Here is a 20048-nt window from a genome sequence, read left to right on the forward strand (position 1 = left end):
CATTTGGCCTTCAGGGTCACTGTGCTCAAGTTTATATGCATCAAGCCAGAGAGGAAAGAATGTGAAGGATCTCTGTTGAGAGGTTTTCATGAGCCAAGCCTGGAAGTGAAACAAATTACTTAAAGGGAAACTGAAAAATGTGGTCCAGGTACGTGTCCAAGAAAAGGAAGGAAAGAGATTCTGATGAACGCATAGCAGGCTCTGACTCAGCTGACATTCATGATTCTCCACACTCAGGCTTACATTTATCTTTCAAACTTGATCTTTCAAAGTTGATACCATTTACCTTTCAAACTTGATACCATTTTCCAGGTATGGTTATTAGTCAGTTTTTCTGCAGTAACAACCAATCCCCAGATCTCAGTGGCTTACAGCAGCAAAGATTTATTTCTGACTTATTTTTACGTAGGTTGTGGGCAGGTTGCAGCTCTGCTCTATGGGTTTTCTGATTCCAGGACCCAGGTAGAAGAAACAAGTCTCCTATGGAATCTGCCCATTCTAGTGACAGAAGAACAAGAAAAATGGAAACTCACATGCTCAAACATGGCATGAGTCACATTTATTCACATCCCATTGGCCAAAATATGAAACACAATCAAGTCCAAAGTCAGCGAAATGAGATACACACTCAGGAGATACTGCAAGTCACATGGCAATGCGCAAGGAAGTAAATAATTTCAAACAATAAGTCAATCGATTACAATTGCCATCTTCTATCTGAAGCACAGGACAGATATTACTAATTAATCCCAGAATTCTTTCCTCCCAAACCTTCTCAACATAACATTCCAGGCAGTCATTGCCAATAATCTGAATTGGGGGGGGGGGGGGTTTAAAATTGGTGTGCTGTTCTTTTTTTTTTAATATATTTTTTATTGATTTCAGAGAGAGGAAGGGAGAGGGAGAGATAGAAGCATCAATGATGAGAGTCATTGATCGGCTGTCTCTTGCACACCCCCTACTGGGGATCGAGCCCACAACCTAGGCATGTGCCCTGGCCAGAATCCAACTGTGATCTCCTGGATCATAGGTCAATGCTCAACCACTTAACCACACCAGCCGGCTGATGTGCTGTTCTTAAGTGACCTCCTAGACTCCAGTAAACATTACACATTCCCACCTCTGAATCTCTGCTTCAGCCTGGAATAAGCTTCCTAGACCTTGTCCTGCCAAACTATCCAAATCCAATCTATCCTTCAAATATCTATTCATTCTTTCAACAATATTTAATGAATACCTAGCATAGTACCTGATACATATTTGTCAAATGAATCTGTTTCACATCACCTTATTCCTTGCACATAAATACTCAGTGAACATTTGTTCCTTGGTTAATTAACAACACAGTTTGGTTCCTTAGAACAATGGAATTTAGTATTACCAGGATTTCTGGGGTGGGAGTATTGTGTACCTACTACTGACTACTATGGTGTACTGACTACTTGTGCTTGAATCCTGATTCTACCACTTACTAGTTGGATGACCCTAGGTAAATCACTTAATTATCTGTGCCTCAGTCTTCATTATATGTAATATGGGGGGGGGGGAGGTGGCTATTATATAAGGCTATTATTGTATTAATCAGAAAACCTTTTAGCATAAACACATTGTAAGCACCCAATAAATGGAAGTTGTTATTATTTTTAGCTCCAGCTGAGATTGAAACTGAGTTTTCTTCCAAGCATTTATTCTGGGTATAAGACATAAACAAAGAACACTTGGGACATTGGTCTATGAATAAGCCTCACTCTTTTTATTATTTATTTATTTATTTATTTTTGCAGGTCTTTTGTTTTGGTTTGGTTTGGTTTTGGCCTCACTAGTAACTTACTCCAGGACCTTGAACTCATCCAGTAGCTTGTAACTCATAAATCTTGACTAATTACACAGATTGTGTCTTCTTCGTGTTTGTGAAGCCCAGTGACTTATAGTTAAGTGCTTGGAGATCTTCAGATGAAAGGCACGCAAGGGCAGGCACCAGACACCCTATTCAGTCATAAAAACAAAAAAACAAAATACTACCAAAAAACTTGGAAAAAGCAGGGACCCAGAAAGAGCAAATCAATCCTTAGACTGTAATTCCCTAATACGGAGACTGGGAGGCCAGGAGATGGGGAGAGAGATCATTTACAATGCCTCAGACTACTTGGAGGGTACCGGATGGGTAGGACAGGATGCCCAAGTCTTTGACATAACCTGGGCTGTGGGAGGAGTGCGAATCTTTCACCTCTCCTACATAAAAACTGGAGCAACATGTATTGTTATCCTAATTAATTTAAGCCAGTTAAAAGGCTTTGGCAAACTGGCCCCTGTGAGTGGCTTGTTTGTGAGTTGTGATCCGGTCCTGAATTATGCCAGGTTCCTCTTCCAATTTCATTCTTCTACTTCACCTCCTCCCTCCCACCCCTTCAGGCAATGGACCCCCCTCCTAAACCTAGAGGTCCCTCTAGGGGAGCCCAGTGGAGAAGTGGGAGTATTGGAACCTTCAAGTTGTAAAAAAATAGCGGTGCACAACACGTAGTTTTTACAGGGGCTGTCCCTGAGGTTGAAACAAAGAAGAAACTGCCAGCGCAGCTATTAGTTTCCCAGCCCTTAAATGGCAGGTAGCTGTGAAGTCGTGGCAAGAGCACTGCACTTAGAGCTACGCAGTCCTGGTGTTCTACCATTTCATAACTTTGATATTTTAGACCGGTTCCTTAACCGTTTTGAACTTTAGTTTCTTCCTCTTAAAGTGTGGAAAACAATACTACATATCTCACAGGTTGTTAAAAGTAAACTAGAGAGGGCATCTGAACTCTTTCGGCCCACTGTAAACTAACACACAGCAGGCGTTACAGCCGAAGCTCCTCCCCACCCCCCAACTACATACGTTACAAACCAGCAGTCACCACTAATACGGCCTGCCCCCTCCTAAGGAATCATGGGCCATGAAGTCCTTTGATGGCTACACCCTCGTTTGCTGTCACGGAAGTGAGAACTACGCCTCCCAGAATGCAATGGTAAGGCCGCAGCCACAACTGCCCTCTACTCCGCCCCCGTTGGGCAATAGCCTCCTGGGATATGTAGTCCCAGATCCAACTCCTCTCGCCAGCAAAAGGCCATGGAGGAACCACAAACCCCAGAAGTCTTCGCGCCCACTCGTCTCCCTCCCCTCTCGGAGTCGGAGTGCTGTTTTTGTTGTTGGTGAAAGGTGAGGGAACAGCTGATCCGTTTGTGGGGTAAGAAACTTGGCCTAATTTGGGGGCGATCTTATGGGGAGTCACTCCACTTTCCAGTCTGTGAAAGGATGAGCTAAGGGGACTGCAGAAAGAGGATGCAGGAACGTTTGGGTTTTAACACTTTTCGTAGTGGGGAAGCCACCCTCACTGTTTTGGGAGTTCTTGGTCTCAAGGGGCCCGGATCAAAGCGGTGCCGTTCTCACTGTTCTAATCCTCCTCTCTGCCGTTCTCTAAAAAGCTTGATACGCTTAAGAGGGTTGGGGAGAGGCTGAACTATTTGCTCATTCTCCCCCATGCAAGACTTGGCCCTCAAACCTTTCCTTTCCCCTTACCACCCCCACACCCCTCGCCAATCCAAACGCCTTTGCTACGTTGTCTCGCTGGGGGAGGGGGGGGGAACTTTCCAAGGTGTAGAATGTCAAGGGACTCTAGAGCCCTGTAGAATTGGATGATGGTGGGATGATGGTATCCCACCATGCGAACACCTCAGTTTGGCTACACACATACACCTTAGGTGCCCAGAGCTCTCTTTCAGGCCTGGGGAATGTTTCTAACTCTTAAGGATTTTATTTGTGGCAAGTATTTTGGATTCCCCAGGCTTAGATAATTTATGCCCCCTTAGAAAACAAGAGAATTGTATTTGGAGAAAACATGGACTAGTTTTAACTAGGGATTTTTAAGAGAGATGAAAATCCAAAGAAACGGGTTTTTTTCCTCAATTCATTCTCTATTTTGGAAGTAAAAGTTACTCCTTTTTGTAGAGCTGACCCACCTTTCCTTCTCTACTGAGCATCTGCCTTCTTTTAAAGTGCCTACCCACCTTAAAGTGTGGGTTTGTGATGTTTGGGGACCTGCACATGACGCGTGGCTATAGCTGATTGGAGGCAGTCAGCTGTGGCTGACACAGGATGTAGACTAGCGGGCTAGAGAGGAGAGATGCGGAGAGCCATCTCACAGCCCTGGGCTGAGGAGTTTTCTTGATTGATATTGTTCTCTTTCCTCACCCCACCCCCATATTTTCCAGTTAACTCTCCCCACCTAACTTGGAACACCTCTTCCTCTCAATTTCTTCCTATAGCGTGTCTCCAACTACCAATCCAAGCAGATGGAGGACTGGAGGAATTCAGCACTTAGAATTGAGGCTAAGGGGAGCAGAGAGAAAATGGGGAGGGAAATAATGGAACTGGGTTACATATAGTCAAACCTGTAGGTTTCTAGTCCTGCTTCAGGCAAGAACTGAAGAGAAGAATGTTAAGTTTTTTTTTAACTATCTCTTCCTTCTCTCAACATTAATACATTTCCCTTTCTCAGGGCTCCTTACTTCCCACCTTCCAGTCTGTCCCCTGCCCAGGGGTGGGGCTTTCCTGGCTCCAGGCCCCCACATTCCATCTCCCCACACCACCACGTTCCTGCTGAGTATTTCACTCCACCCTTGTAGCAGCCGCCTCCAGAATTCTTGACTTCCTGGAATAATGAAGTTGAGGACAGAACCTGTCTTTCCTTATATCCTCCCTTTCCTTTTGTCTCTTAGATGAGAGTGGAAGCTGTTTTGTTTGGTGGTTTGTTTTTAATTCATGGGGTTAGACAGCTCAGAGAAGGGGAGAGAATGAGAGCTCAGGGGCCTGAGGATTGGGCTATTGCACACACCACCACCACCACCAAGCCATATTTTAGCTCTGAAGATGGAATTATTACTTTCAGAGATTAGTTGCTGTTTCCAGGTGTCATGGTCATTCCTGTGTACAGTTGGGTCAGCAAGCTCAGGAGTGTACAAGGAGACCTGCTCAGAATGAGGGGGCCCCACACCTCAGTTGGATTTTTAATTCAGGAGCCAGAAGATGTGGGGGATAGGATGTGAAAATGGAGGCTGAAGAATGTGGAATCCTCAAAGATGTTAAGAGATATAAAAGGGACTGAGGAGGGCAGAGCCTGGATACTAAGACTTGATCAGTGGGGCAGTGAAAAGGGAGCAGAAATTAAAGAGGTCTTAACTCTAGGAACAGTGTATGACTTAGAGTGAGTGTTGTGTGAAACAGGACCAGGACTGACATGGAAGGTCATACTTACATCCTGCAAACTAAGAGTGACATTTCTAAAAGGGTCCTATAACCTTCAGGGACTGTATGCTAAATATGACTTCATCTCCAGGTATGGTGGTAGGTGCTGTGGATAGGGGTGGATGGAGTCAACAGGGGGAAAATGGAGTGGAGAGACTTTAGGATATTAACCCTTTATTTCATAGGAGAGCACATTATCTCAAGGGAAGATGGAAGAATCATCACTAAGCCGGGCACCATCTCGGGGTGGAGTCAGCTTTCTGAATGTGGCCCGGACCTACATCCCCAACACCAAGGTGGAATGTCACTACACCCTTCCCCCAGGCACCGTGCCCAGTGCCAGCGACTGGATTGGTATCTTCAAGGTATACCTGGAACCCCTTTTGGCTCAGGTTTATGTTGGTTGACTGGGTTCTTAGATCCTCAACAAGTTGATAGAGAAGAAGTGAAAAAGATGTCACAGATGACAGAGTCCATCTACATAAACAAAGCTCATCTTCTCCCCATCTTAGCCTTGCTCTCTTTTGATACATTAGTGTCCCCCCACTTTCCCTGTCTTTCATCATCCTTGCCACTATAACACCATCCTATCCCCCCATTCAATCCCTCAACCCTTTCTACAATCTATAGCTGGTAGTCCTTCACCATAATCCTCTCTTACCTTGGACTTTCACAGGTGGAGGCTGCCTGTGTTCGGGATTACCACACATTTGTATGGTCTTCAGTGCCTGAAAGTGCAACTGATGGTTCCCCCATCCATGCCAGTGTCCAGTTCCAAGGTACAAGGGAAGATAGAGAACCAAGAGGGAGGAATCAAGGGGATAGATGTTTGGAAAAAGGAAGTAGACTCAGAAACATAAAATTTAGGCGCAGAGAACAAGGAAAAATACATGCAAATCAATAAAATAATGTCCAACAGATTCAGCAGACGTGGGGTTATCACAGAATCAAGGACTTAGAAATGGAGGGAACTGGACAGTGCAATTAATCCTACTGAAAGGAGGAGGAACTAGGGGGTAGAGAAGAGGGAAAGGTGGTGTCATAAATTGAGAAGAAGGTGGTCATTAGATTCTAAAAGACCTGGGTTCAAATCTCAGCTCTAATAAGCTTTTTGACACTGGGCAAATTACTTAACCTCTCTGTTTCTGTTATCTTAACATTAAAAGGGGATGCCTGCTTTACAGGGACAATAAAAGATTTTAAACGATATACAGAAAACTGTTAGCACTGTGCCTGGTACGTGGTGGGCACTCAATAAATAGTAACTAGCATTATTATTATTATTATTATTATTATTATTATTATTATTATTATTGAGGGTAGATTTGGGAAAAAGAGGAAAGAAAGGACTAGGCAGAAAGGAGAGAGAAGAGTATCCCAGGGAACAGAAATAGCCTATGGTGAAGAGGCGAGAAAACTGAATATGGAACAGGCAGCAAGGGGCCAGAACCAAAGACAGTGGAGATAATAAAATACACCATTCTTTTCCCCACAGCCAGCTACCTGCCCAAACCGGGAGCCCAGCTCTACCAGTTCCGATATGTGAACCGCCAGGGCCGGGTGTGTGGGCAGAGCCCCCCTTTCCAGTTCCGAGAGCCAAGGCCCATGGATGAACTGGTGACTCTTGAGGAGACTGATGGAGGCTCTGACATCCTGCTGGTTGTCCCCAAGGCAACTGTGCTGCAGGTGAGAACAGCAGCAGAGCTGCTGCTGGGCACAGGGGTGGGAAGACAGCATTGCAAGGGACCCCTTCCCACTGCACCCTCCCTTCAGCTATAGCTTCAAGTAGAGACCTCACTGGGAGTTATACAAAGTCTTGCCTTCAAGAAAGTCTCAATCTGACACAGACAACATGAACATGTAGGGCAGGAAAGCAAACCACCCAAGAGCCAACGTCACTCAAGATTCCATAAGAGCTTTTTGAGCGTTCCTTCTTCAAGTGCTATGTCCCGCCCTAGGCCCTAGAAGAAGATGCAAAGGGTAGAGGGAGGCCACCCCAGGTAAGGAACAACCAGAGGAAGAGGAGAATGAAACCCACTTTCAGGACAGGTGATGAGAACAGATAGGTAGGGCCCCAGACCTGTGCCTTGCGATACCCACATGTGGCTCTTGAGCATTTGAAATGTGACTGGTCCAAATTGAGATGTACTGCGTGGGTAAAATACTGGATTTTGAAGACCTAGTATTAAAAAAAAGTGTAAAAATCTCCATAATTGTGTATATTGATTACATGTTGAAATAATATTTTGGATAGACTGAGTTAGATAAAATAATATTAAAATTAATTTCACCTGTTTCTTATTAGTACTTTTTTTAAATGTCTGCTAGAAAACTTAAAATTATATATGTGGCTTGTATTATTTTTCTTTTGGACCATATAGAGAAAAATTAGGGCAAGGAAGACCTTCTGAAGAAAGGTGAGGACCAGGGCTAGGTGGGGAGGAAGTACACTCCCCAGACAAGAGGACAGGCCTGAGGAAGATCAGAAGAAGAGGATGAGTAGCTTGTCTCTGATTTAGACAAACTCCAGCCTTTAGAACCCTCTAAACACATGGACTCAACACAAGAACAGGAAGAAGATGTTTATATCCTACATTAGTCAGAGATGTGTAAGCTCCTACACCATGTTCTGTTTTTACATTCATGATTCTCATTACAATTATCTTACATCAACCCAGGCTAAGGGATCACTTCACAGATGAGGACACAGAGACTCAGAGAAGTTAAGTCACTTGTTCAGAGTTCCATAGCTCTTAAAATCGCGTTGGAGATTTAAATCCAGTGTTTGACTCCAGAACCAATAGGTTAAAATTAGGGGAGCCATCTCTTTTGCCTGTGTGGATTGAGAAAGATTTCTACCAGGTGAGGCATTCCTGCAGTTCTTAAGCCAAGGAGGGGCCAGCCTTTGGGTGGGAAGAAGTAAAAGAGGAGTGGGGCCCTGGCTGGTGTGGCTCAGTTGGTTGATCGTCATCCTGTGCACCGAAAGGTTGCCGGTTCAATTCTTGGTCAGGACACATGCCCAGGTTGCAGGGCACGTACGGGAGACAAACGATTGATGTTTCTTTCTCTTTCCTTCTCTCTAAAATCAATAAAAACATATTTTTTAAAAAAATAGGAGTGGGCAGTTAAGAGTACGGGGAGCTGGAATGCCTGGTGGGTGATGGGCAGGCCCCAGTAGCACACCAGCTCACCTCTTTGGATCCTGTGCTGATGTAGCTTCCCAGCCCTGAAAAGCATCTGCAGAGCGATGGGGGGACCTGGGAATGGGTGCTGCACAAGCACATCCTCTTCCCACCCTGTCCCCATAGAACCAGCTGGACGAGAGCCAGCAGGAGAGGAATGACCTGATGCAGCTGAAGCTGCAGCTGGAGGGGCAGGTCACGGAGCTGCGCACCCGAGTACAGGAGCTCGAAAAGGCTCTGGCAACTGCCAGGCAGGAGCACTCAGAGCTGAAAGAGCAGTACAAGGTGAGACTGGGGAGGAGGACGGGATGGGGCCCAGCTGTTCACCCAAGAGCCAAAATCTGAACCCAGTGAAGAGGGTAAAGGGGAGATGTTAGTGGGCTTTTAAGATGGTTCTGGCATCAAAGAATAATAGACTTAAGGTGTTACAAGTGGGATTGAACTTATGACAGGAGACATGTCCCAGATTTGTGAAAGACTCAGTTCTCAGAACACAGGAGTGCTGAGATAGGGTGGCGGTGGCTGTATTCACTGGTAAGGGAATTTTCCCTTCCAGTGTCTTTTTCAAGGAAGGTTACTGGGTAGGGGTGGGAACAAACTCTAGTATGCTCCTCCTAAACCTTTGCTCCCCTCTTTAAGATAAGTCTCAACTTTTCTCTTCTTCTGGGGGAACCTTAATTCTAGGGGCTTTCCCGGTCCCATGGGGAACTCACAGAAGAGAGGGACATCTTGAGCCGGCAACAGGGAGACCATGTGGCACACATCCTGGAACTGGAAGATGACATCCAGACCATCAGTGAAAAAGTTCTGACAAAGGAGGTGGAGCTAGACAGGTGAGGGGACCTCCTGTACCCCATTACATTTCCTGTGACCCTGGAACTCCAGCTTCCTGTTTCAGGCAGGCAAACCTGCTCTCTGTCTCAGGTGGTTTGTTTCTCTTTCCTTTCTCGACCTCACTTAGGGTATTTCAGTTATTGAGGATATCTTGCTCTCTTCCATTTTTCCTAACTCATTCTGTATTCCTCACTTTCAGAAGTAATCATAGTTACTATTTATTGTGTAGCAAAGACTAAGCAGGAGCAAGGAGTAGAGGGTTTGAAAAGAAAGAATGGATTGAACAGTCAACACAAGATAAGAGAGGGTGGATTTCAGATTTTACCACAGCAAAGAATAAGATTAAACTTTGTTCTTACTGGTAGGAAATGATAGAACTGGTGATCCATGAATGTTATGGAATCTCTCCCCAGGAAAGGAATAAATCTTAGATTTTTAGCATTGGGAGGAATGTAAGATACTTAAGAGGGTATATGAAGGAAGATCGCTGCCTCTTTCACTATCAGACAGCTGTCATTTTTGTATCTCTTGTGTTGATCCAAGCTCTATCATTCTTTAACTTTCACCCTTTGGTCCTGGTTTAGACTTCTGGAGCCACATAGAATAAGTTTCTTTCTTCTACCAGACAACTATTATTTCTACCAAATAACACAAATACCAGCCACCTTCCCTGCCTATTCTTCAAATTTCACCAAGAGAAATACTCTAGCTCTTTCTTCCATGAAATGACATAATTAAGTTTCTTTCATTCAGTACTGGTAGATTTGACATTTTTTAAAAACTCTTTAAAGGAAAGAGGCATTCTGTTCAAGACCCAGAGTAAAAAGCGAGTTACTCCCTGAGGCTTCTTCAGTCCAGGATATGTGAGTCTTGCCCTAGGGAGATACTAAATGTCTAGGTTCTAAATCATGGAATAGAAAAGCAGGGATCAGACTGAGCATCTGGAAAAGATTAGGGACTGTCTAGACCAGGGGTCAGCAAACTATGGCCCATGTGCCAAATCTTACCTGTCACTTGTTATTGTATAGCCCACAAGGTAAAAATGGTTTTGATAGCTTTTAATGGTTGAAATATTTTTCACATGTGAAAAATACATGAAATTAAAATTTCAGTGCCCGTGCCCTGGCTGGGTACCTCAGTTGATGAGAGCGTTGTCCCGATATGCCAAGGTTGTAGGTTTGATCCCCAGTCAGGGCACATACAAGAATCAATCAGTGGATGCATAAATAAGTGGAACAACAAATTGATGTTTCTCTCTCTTTCTCTCCCTCCCCCCTCCCCCTCAAACAAATAAATAAATACATTTTTAAAATTTTTCAGTGTTCATAAACAAAGTTTTATTGGAACAGCCTTGCTCCCTCATTTACTTATTATCTATGGCTGATTCCTCACTACAGTGACAGAATTTAGTGTTTGCCATGGAAACCACATGGCCACAAAACTGAAAATATTTACTATTAGGCCATCTGCCGAAAAAGTCTGCCAACTTCTAACCTATACCAAAAGTTTATAATCAACAATGACTGTCCCTTGTCTAGAGAGAAGACTGGATTCTGGTCTCTTGACTAAGTGAAAACAGGCAGGGAGCCATCAACAGAACAAGAGAAAAGAAAAACTGTTTATTTATAGGTTGTGCTCTAGCATCAGGAGTCTTCGGTACTTAGGGCTTAGAACTCGGTTTGGGAATTTGAGCATCCCAGAGAGAAGTGGAGGTCTGAGCCCAGAGGAGCACCAGTAGAAGGGCTCAAGACAAAAGTTCGAGTCCTTCATTCCTTCTCTGGTGACCAGTTGGTTTTCTGACATTCCGTGCCCCCACTCACAGGGTTAGAGACACAGTGAAGGCCCTGACTCGGGAACAAGAGAAGCTCCTTGGGCAACTAAAGGAAGTACAAGCAGACAAGGAGCAAAGCGAGGTAAGGGCTCAGGATTGGTTTCCTTTCTCAGTTGTTCAGCCAGTGTGTATTGAGTCCCTTCTGAGTAGGCCACCAAAGGGGATAAAAATGTAAAGAAACATTGTGTACACTCTCCTAGGGAACATAGTCATATACATAAATCAAGATTAGTCAAGGGGTATATAATAAGGATTAACAGAGAAGTATAATAAAGTATTATGATGTTCCACAGAGGTGAGTGGGAGCACATCTTGTTGGGGACATTAGAAAGGACTTTTAAAAGGGGGCAAAACTAGCTTAGTATTTCTAAACTTTTTGAGCAGCAGAACCCTTTCTGTCCTACCCTCCAATGAAGTTTTACATCTTAAGTGGAACCTCACTGAATAGATAAAAGCAATATTTCATTACTATAAACTTATTTTTATAAAATCAAATGTAAAACATTTATGTATAAGGTAATGAAAGCAATTAGGTAATTTTGATCAATACCAAACTTTGAAATTGGAGGTTATGGATGACTGTTCTGTCAGCCTTGGCAGCTAATGTATTTCTGTATTTTGTTATATTTGTACAATATTGAGAACACCTTGAGTCACACACAAGTAGGTGTAAATTGATAACAGTTTTTAAACTGTCCACTTTGCAGTCTCATTCTGCTCCTCACTTTAATAGAAAATACAGTAGAAACTTTATTCTGAGGTTTGCACAAAATGAATTAACCTGGAAGCACATATCAGTGGGTTGGTGATCTTCAGTGTGTTAACTTGTAAGTTTGTGCATTTTTTTCACGTAATTTTTAATATTTTTAAATATTTGAAGTTTAAATAAAATATTTGTAGAACCTCTAAATGGCTTCCTCAGAACCCTAGGTTTCTGTGGAAGATTGAAAACCATTGGCTCAGCAGCGAAAAATAGGTAGAATTTGAGTAGACAGAGATGAAGGGAGGCCATTCTAGGAACAGAGGAAAACATAAGCAAAGCAGAGGAAAACATTAGAGTCCAGAACACTCAGGGCAATTGAATATGTGGGTGAAGAGTTCGAGATAAACCCTGGTCAGATTGTAGGTGATCTTGAGTTTAATCTTTATTCTGTAAGCAGTGAGAGCCATTGATGATTTTTAAGTAGGTGACATGTACTCAAAGAAGATTAATCTGATTGCCTTGTGGAAAATGAGCTAGTTGTGAGGTTTCTCAGTACTCCAAGCAAGAAATGGCCAGAGCCAGAGCTAACATGGTTGTGGCAATAGTAGAAAAGAGAAAATGCCTGTGAGCAGGATGGAGAAACAATAGGCTTTTCTGTGGGCTGCTAGGAAGAGGACCGAGCCAAGCATGGCACCAAGGTATCCAGCTTACATGACTTGGGAATTAGTTTCAACCATGGACAGAAATAAGAGTGGAGAGACCTAGGGTAGAATGGGAAGTAGAATATGCTGAGTTTGCAGGACCTAGTGGACATCTAGACTTAGTTTTAATTTAAAAGAAAAAGTGGGAAAGCAGAAATGGGATGTGGGATACCTAGTTATGTAAGACCCTTGGCTGTGATGCTGGATACCTCACTCTGGGAGCTGGAGATTGGATGTTCAGGATTGAGTCACTTTGAGCTGAGAACCCAAGAAGGGCTGGCAAGAGCTGAATGCTTGAGTTTGTGTTAAATCTGAAAAGTAGAACCTTGACTTCTCATCACAGTGGTTCACCTCCCTGGCCACCCCAAGTACGTATACCCCTTTCCTTACCTGCTCTCCACCTCCATCAGGCTGAGCTCCAGATGGCACAACAGGAGAATCGTCGCTTAAATTTAGAGCTGCAGGAAGCCAAGGACCGGCAGGAAGAGCAGGGTGCTCAGACCCAGCGACTAAAAGACAAGTTGGCCCAGATGAAGGACACCTTAGGCCAGGCCCAGCAGCGGGTGGTGAGTGAAGCCCCTAGGCAGCAAGAAGTAAAGAAAGTTCCAAGGGCTAATTGTAGAAAAGTCTGGGGAAAGACATGACTAAAAACTAAACAACCCAATCCTGGATCCTAATGCAGTGTGGGGAGGAGTTAGCCTAGTTACTACCTTCCTGGTTCACAGTGACTCACTGGGAGCCCTGATCTCCAATTCTTCCTTTCTTCTGAGGCTGAGCTGGAGCCCCTGAAGGAGCAGCTTCGAGGGGCCCAGGAGCTGGCAGCCTCAAGCCAGCAGAAAGCCACCCTTCTCGGGGAGGAGTTGGCCAGCGCAGCGGGAGCCAGGGACCGCACCATAGCCGAACTACACCGCAGCCGCCTGGAAGTGGCTGGAGTCAATGGCAGGCTGGCTGAACTCAGTCTGCATTTGAAGGAGGAAAAAAGCCAGTGGAACAAGGAGCGGGCAGGAATTTTGCAGAGTGTGGAGGTAGAGGGATGGGGGGACCTGGCAGGCTCACAACCACTGCCTCCACCTCTATGTGGTCAGATCTCCTAGGAGAAGAAAAAGGGGGGAATGGGAACCTCAGAAGACTTGGCGGGGGAGGCTGTGAGGGAGGAACACTTCACTGTCTAGGCGTGACCCATCCCTAAATAGTGTCCCAACCCTAATCTCCGCAGCACCATCCTTGGTTACCATCTTGACTCAGAAACATTTACCATTCTGGACACCAGGCCCTTACCCTAATGCCCATTACTGGTCAGCAAGGTGCCTTGCTTTCAGGTCCCTTCCCTCATTCGGGGGTTAGAGGGAATGAGGAAGGCAAGGAGGGGAAATCGCTCCCAAAAGATTCAGTTAAGTAAAGGAAAGGTCACAGTAAGGGATGGTGCCATTGCCAGTGGCGTCCCCTTTCCTTTAACCTCCCATTTTCCTTTCTGGCCATCTCCCAGGCAGAGAAGGACAAGATCCTGAAGCTGAGTGCAGAGATACTTCGTCTGGAAAAGGCAGTTCAGGAGGAGAGGACCCAGAATCAAGTACTCAAGACCGAATTGGCCCGGGAAAAGGATTCTAGCCTGGTGAGGCACCCAGCCACCCCTGAGTCCTGGTCCTGTGGCCTCCTGAGGCCAGTGGCCCCTCTACCTTAAGTGCCAGCCCACTTAAGTGCTCACTTATATGTTGGGCAGCATCTCATCTGCACACCTTCCAGCCCTCATTGGTTTGAAACATACAGTGTCCCTTTCTGCTCTCAGGACATATATTCTGGGCCCAGTAGTGATGACAGAATTATGGAGTGCCCCTGCTATGCCCCTGCAGCCCAGGTCCACACCCAGGGAAAGACTGAATCTCCTATGGCCAAGAAAAGGGGCTCATGGGAAAAGTGTTGGGGTTTCCCCTGTGTATGTTGGGGCAAGGGAGGAATGAAGGCACAAGAAACATGATCGAGATTGTTGTGTCCCAGTCCCAGAGCCCAGGTCTTTTGACGTACATTTTAGGCTCCTATTCCATGTGTCCCTTTTCCCTCAGGTGCAGTTGTCAGAGAGTAAGCGGGAGCTGACAGAGCTGCGGTCAGCCCTGCGTGTGCTCCAGAAGGAAAAGGAGCAGTTGCAGGAGGAGAAGCAGGTGAGCACCCTTAACTCAGGCCCCCTGGTCACCAGAATTGAGGGCTAGAAACTTTGTGCCTTTTGGCTTAGAAACTGGTATCTCTAAGAGGACCCTGAGGGTAAAAATGGGACCATTATCAGCTGATTTGGCAGGACAAAATGATTGCTGGGGGAGGGAGGGATGTAGGCAGTGAAGGAGAGCCCTTGGGGTGGGGCGGAGGATCTACCTTAAGCTGCCCACAGTCGGTGAAGGTGTCCAATTCTTGGGAGTTCAGAGTTAATCTTGCATGCAGGATAAGGGTCTGCAGGTCAGCAAGGCTGGCATCTTTCCAGCCTCTTGCACGTCTTTTCTCCCCAACACCAGGAACTGCTAGAGTACATGAGAAAACTGGAGGCCCGCCTTGAGAAGGTGGCAGATGAGAAGTGGAATGAGGACGCTGCCACAGAGGACGAGGAGGCCACTGCAGGACTGAGTCTGTACTCCCCCGATCTCGTCACACCTCTTCTCCTCTCCACCTTGCCCTGTTGGGGAAAGCTCCATGTGACCCCTCCGGGAGCTGCTCCTGCCTTCTAAGTTTTGCCTTTTTCATTTGGAGCCTTTGGCCCCTGTCTAATTTAGCTGTATCCTTTACCTAAAGGAGTCAGAGCTGATCCAACCCTCTAACAATGTATCCTCCTTTCTCTGCCTGCTCCCTTACCTACAGGCTGCCCAGCAGCTCTGACAGACTCAGAGGATGAATCCCCAGAAGACATGAGGCTTCCGCCCTATGGCCTATGTGAGCATGGAGACCCAGGCTCCTCTCCTGCTGGGCCACCAGAAGCTTCTCCCCTAGTTGTCATCAGCCAACCAGCTCCCATTGCTCCCTACTTCTCATGGCCAGCTGAGGACAGTACCTCTGACTCGGTGAGCAGTGAAAAAAGATGGAGCAGGGGCAGGGAGGAGTGGGTAGGTCAAGCCCAAGTGGCCCAGCCTCCAGAGCAGGAAGACTTAGCCATAAGGGCACTCATTTTTTCTTGGGGGAGAGGAGGTAGGCCTAGCCTCTCTTCAAGGCCACCCAATAGACACCACCCCAAAACCCAGTCATACCCAATAGCCTCACTACTGCTAGCCCTTACTCCCCACACTCATTCTCTTTTTATCCACCAGCTAAACACCTTTAAAACACCTTTCCTGCCCCACTCTTACTATAGCCCTCTGTTCTCTGTCCCGGCCTGGACTGTTCTTCCCTTACTTGTCCCAATGTGCCACTCCCCCGTCTTGGAACACTATCCTAGACCCAACCTATCTCTTTGGTGCCCAGGAGGCTGAAGACGAGAAGTCAGTTCTGATGGCAGCTGTGCAGAGTGGGGGTGAAGAGGCCAACCTGCTGCTTCCTGAACTGGGCAATGCCTTCTACGACATGGCCAGGTGAGTGCAAGAAGGGGAGTACAGGAGGGAGGTGGGAGAATGCCAGCAGGAAAGGCATCCAGGTGAACAGTCCCCTTGCCCATCCCCCAACCTCTCTCTTCTTGGCCCCAGCCAAGAAAAGGAGACGTAGGTGTGGTTGACATAGAAAATTACCCACCACTCTAAATCCCAGGTGCCTTCCGGTAATCCCTCCCCTGAGCATATCAACACGTGCACTCAGAGGCCCTGCCTTTAACTGGCTTCTGTGTTGTTCTAGCACCATCTTCCGTGGAGCCCAAATTGCCCTGCATCCCCTCTCACCTGCCCCTACCCCTTCCCCAGCCACGAGGTAGGTACCTAGGCTCCATTGGGGGAGGAAGGGAGGTAGGTGACCAAGTCCCCCAGGGACAACAAAAGAGAGGAGACTGGGATCCAGCATCCATCCAACCACCGCTGAGATGCTGTCTCTCTTTCCTGACATCCCTGGAGGACCCTTTGGGTGGTAAAGCCGCAGGGGTGGGGGATTCAGGAATCAGATTGCCCCCTCTGCCTTCCCTTTCTTCTGCAGGTCAAGAGGGGAAGGCAGAGGGAAGAGAGATTTTATCACCTAGTCCCCCAGCTTTGCCTGGATGTGAGATGGGCTCAGGGTAGGGTGGGAGTGATGCTGTCATCCTTCTTGGCTGGCGCAGGAAAATGAAGGACAATGTCAGACTCATTTTCAGCCTCATTAGGCAGCAGACGGAGATGGAGCGAGGAGAGCAAGAGGTTGGGGGATGGGCTCTGCACTATGGGGACCAGCAGGGACTAAAGAAGGAGGGCACAACCCCAGGAAACTAAGGCCTCCAGTGTTGTGGGGAGAAAGATACTGTGGAAGAGGTTAAGAGGGAGAACTACCAGGATGCTGTATTAGGAACAGGGGAATCTGAGAACCCTGGTGCATGGATCCCTCTCCCTGATGTTTGCAAGTCAAGAAGGCAACAGAGCACACTGACCCTCTCCTTTCCCCTGTCTCTCTTTAGTGGCTTTGCAGTGGGCCCCTTGTCAGAAGCCAGCACTGGGGGCCCTGCCACCCCGCCATGGAAGGAGTTCCCTATTTGTAAGGAGCGCTTTCCAGCTGAGAGTGATAAGGATGCCATGGAGGACCACATGGATGGACACTTCTTCTTCAGCACCCAGGCCCCCTTCACCTTTGAGTGATCTCACCTCTCCCTTATACAAGCGCAAACACACATTTAAACACATACGCACACTCAGACACACACACACACATTTAGGTCTCATGCCTCTTTTCCAACACAATGGGCTCCATGATATTCTGTTCCCTAAGAACCACTCCCGTGTGCGTTTTTATCCCAAGCTCTCCAACCTCATCCTCTCCTACCCAGCTCTTTTATCCAGGCAGGGGTCCTTCCTGAAGCAGTGGCTGAATTTACCTCCTGAAAGCGGTTTTGAAGGAACCAAGATGGAGGAGGCCTTCCCCCTCCTAGCCCTGGTTGCTTCTGTCACTCACCAGCCACCACACGCACCACCACCACTGCACACACGCACACGCACACACACTCACTCTGATGCCCCAATGCCAGTCCCTGGGGCACTCTACCCTCTTATCTGAGGTCTGTGTTTGTTCCCCTGAGTTTTCTCTGGGGCCTGCATTGAGGCAGCAGCATGGACATTATGACCTCTTCAGGTCTAGTTCTGAGCTTCATTGGTTCCTTTTACTGCCCCCCTACATTGCCTTCCACACTCCACCCCAGCCTTTTTCCATACCATTAGATGTTAAGTTTGGAGGTTTCTTTTGTATTTTTGAGGTTTTCTGTACTCTATCTCCTAGCACTCCCTCCCTCCAACCCCTAGTGTCCTCACATGGAATGAAATAATGCATTGTGCCTTCTGTGAGGGATGGGGGAACAAACGGTCCCAGGTTCTCCCACTTACCAGGCCTTCCTCCTTCTCCAGGTTCCCCCATAGCAATAAGAGCTTTCCCCTCCAGTACTCCTCCCCCCACCTGTAGTTTGGACAAATATATTTATATGGTATGTATAACTCTTCTAATAAAATGTGCTCTTATCATGAGGTGTGACTAGAGCAAAGAAGGTCCAGACACCTGGCTCTCAGACCTTGGTGAGGGGTAAGGGAGGGAAGGGACTTCATTATCCCATTATGCCTGCTGGGCTGGCCACCAGTGGGAAGAGGAGGAGGGAGGAACCTTTGTCTCAGGTGGAGTCTGGCTTGGGGAATACTGCAGTGGGGGAGGGAGCGAACTGGGTTGGTGTCGGCTTACTCGGGGTTTGGTGGGACCCAGGGTATCGGGCCAAAGTGCATGCCTTAGAAGGCAGGTGAGGTTTCCACCACTCAGACCTTCACCCTCTATAGCAGCCATCGCTGTACCTTGGGCCAAAGGACAGGCATTACTACTGTCAGGAGTGTATACCTTTGAGTATCCACTTTATAAAAAATCCCTCTAAAGACTATTTGATATTCTTCCCATCTCTGCCTCCCTCTCCTCTATTGCCATCCTCACACACCCATGCACACACTCTGACTCCACAGTCACGAAAACACATTCATCCACTCTAACCAGCTTCACAGGCCAGACAGAGATAGCATCATAAAGCATTTATTCAGGACCTGGGTGCTCACCAACACTCAGGAGTGCCCAGTACAAGCCATGCCTACAGCCCCCTTGTTCACCATCCCAGTAGTTCACTTACCACCCTTCATTCCTTTCAGGGCCCCTGGGTGGGCCACTGCCATCCCACCATTCCCTCTCTATCCACCTGAAACCTTCCCATCCACCCCCCCTTCAGCTCTACCTGGATGACATCTTACATCCTTCCTTCCCTCACATCGCTGTCTCCTAGCAACCCCATCTCGTTCCCTGAATCCCTTCCAAGGAAATTAGAGATAATGGATCTCTCCTCTCTCCATCTCAACTCCTCTTTATTGATCCTCCTTTAATGAAAGTTAATTATAACAATGATTTAATTAATAGAATCCCTCTCTTCCTTTATTGCTTCCCGTATTAAGACTATTAATAAATACGAGCTGGGCTGACAGAGGCATCCATCACCCGCTTGGGATTCCCCCCATCCCTTCTTTTCTCCTCCCTTGTGCCCCCTCCCACTCTTGGCCTATAAACTTGCTGGGGTAGTGGGGGTTAATCAGAGAGGAATTATGAGCCAACATCCCCAGCAGGAGGTGCATTTAATGAAATCACTTGTGATTTATGTCGGGAGGTTGGAGAGGGAAGAATCTGGAACCCAGATATCCTGGCTTCCAGAAAAAGAGGAGGAAGACCGAAACAGGAACCCAGGGCCCTTGTTCCTACCCCATAGCCCCTGCCAAGGCACACACCCCACAGGAGCCACATGGGTAGCTGCACAAGTCCATTGACACAGAGGCTGCCAGACAAAAATCACTTAGGAAAACTGCAGCATAGGTTTCATTCTTGCCCAAACCGAAAACTTGGCATGGGTCATTCTCACCACCTTCCTTTCTCCTCAGCCCAGTTCTGCTTCACCTTCCCAAACCTGTTCCATGCTCCCCTCCTCCATGAAGCCCCCAGTACCTCATCAGACCCCTCCACCCAGATGTTTAGAGCCTGCAGCTGCTCCTTGCTGTGCCCTTTGTATGTCTCCTGATGTGCAATCTGCACCTTCAGGCTGGGAGTTTACGGCCATTTATCTTGCCTACCCCAGGATCCAGGACCTGGATGCTGACACAGGAAGCTCAGGGAAGGTTAGCTGACTGCATGGGCAGGGCAGGAAGACTTGGGTTCCAATTTGGGTTCTTTTTCCTACTTACTGTGTGGTCTTTGGCAGCTCAGCCTTTCTACTCATTTCCCTCTGTAATGGACAATCTCTTCCCCCCCTCCCCCCGCCCTTCCTAGCATCCATACAGAAACTGATGGACCTGAATGGGCTTAAGAGCCTGGTGTGAGAGGAAAAGTCAGACCAAGAAGCAGCAAACAGGAACTCGGGTGTCAGTATTTGGTAGGA

The 20048-nt window shown here is 46.9% G+C and overlaps 1 protein-coding gene across 2 annotated transcripts; it reads left to right on the forward strand.

The window, feature by feature from the left end:
- The first annotated feature begins 3152 nt into the window (after window positions 1-3152).
- On the forward strand, window positions 3153-18123 carry CALCOCO1 (calcium binding and coiled-coil domain 1). 2 transcript variants are annotated; one of them, XM_016201375.2, is made up of 15 exons: window positions 3153-3218; window positions 5461-5640; window positions 5952-6054; window positions 6771-6961; window positions 8584-8742; window positions 9142-9290; window positions 11114-11204; window positions 12937-13092; window positions 13297-13551; window positions 14013-14138; window positions 14587-14682; window positions 15028-15136; window positions 15368-15567; window positions 15965-16071; window positions 17070-18123. In XM_016201375.2, exons 2-15 carry the CDS (start codon window positions 5485-5487, stop codon window positions 17245-17247), a joined length of 2076 nt encoding a protein of 691 aa, XP_016056861.1. In that variant the 5' UTR covers window positions 3153-3218; window positions 5461-5484; the 3' UTR covers window positions 17248-18123. The 2 variants fall into 2 exon arrangements, with proteins under 2 accessions (XP_016056861.1, XP_016056862.1); XM_016201376.2 differs by lacking the exon at window positions 13297-13551.
- Window positions 18124-20048: the final 1925 nt, after the last annotated feature.

This window comes from Miniopterus natalensis, chromosome 2 (genome assembly GCF_054644295.1).
Source record: "Miniopterus natalensis isolate mMinNat1 chromosome 2, mMinNat1.hap1, whole genome shotgun sequence".
NCBI lineage: Eukaryota > Metazoa > Chordata > Mammalia > Chiroptera > Miniopteridae > Miniopterus > Miniopterus natalensis.

Excerpts from the sequence above, each read along its gene's own strand:
- CALCOCO1 (XM_016201375.2), top strand. The coding sequence starts at position 5,485 with ATGGAAGAATCATCACTAAGCCGGGCACCATCTCGGGGTGGAGTCAGC. Across the intron at positions 13,093-13,296 it reads GCCAGGCCCAGCAGCGGGTG|GCTGAGCTGGAGCCCCTGAA; the intron begins GTGAGTGAAGCC and ends CTTTCTTCTGAG. Across the intron at positions 14,683-15,027 it reads AGTTGCAGGAGGAGAAGCAG|GAACTGCTAGAGTACATGAG; the intron begins GTGAGCACCCTT and ends CCCCAACACCAG.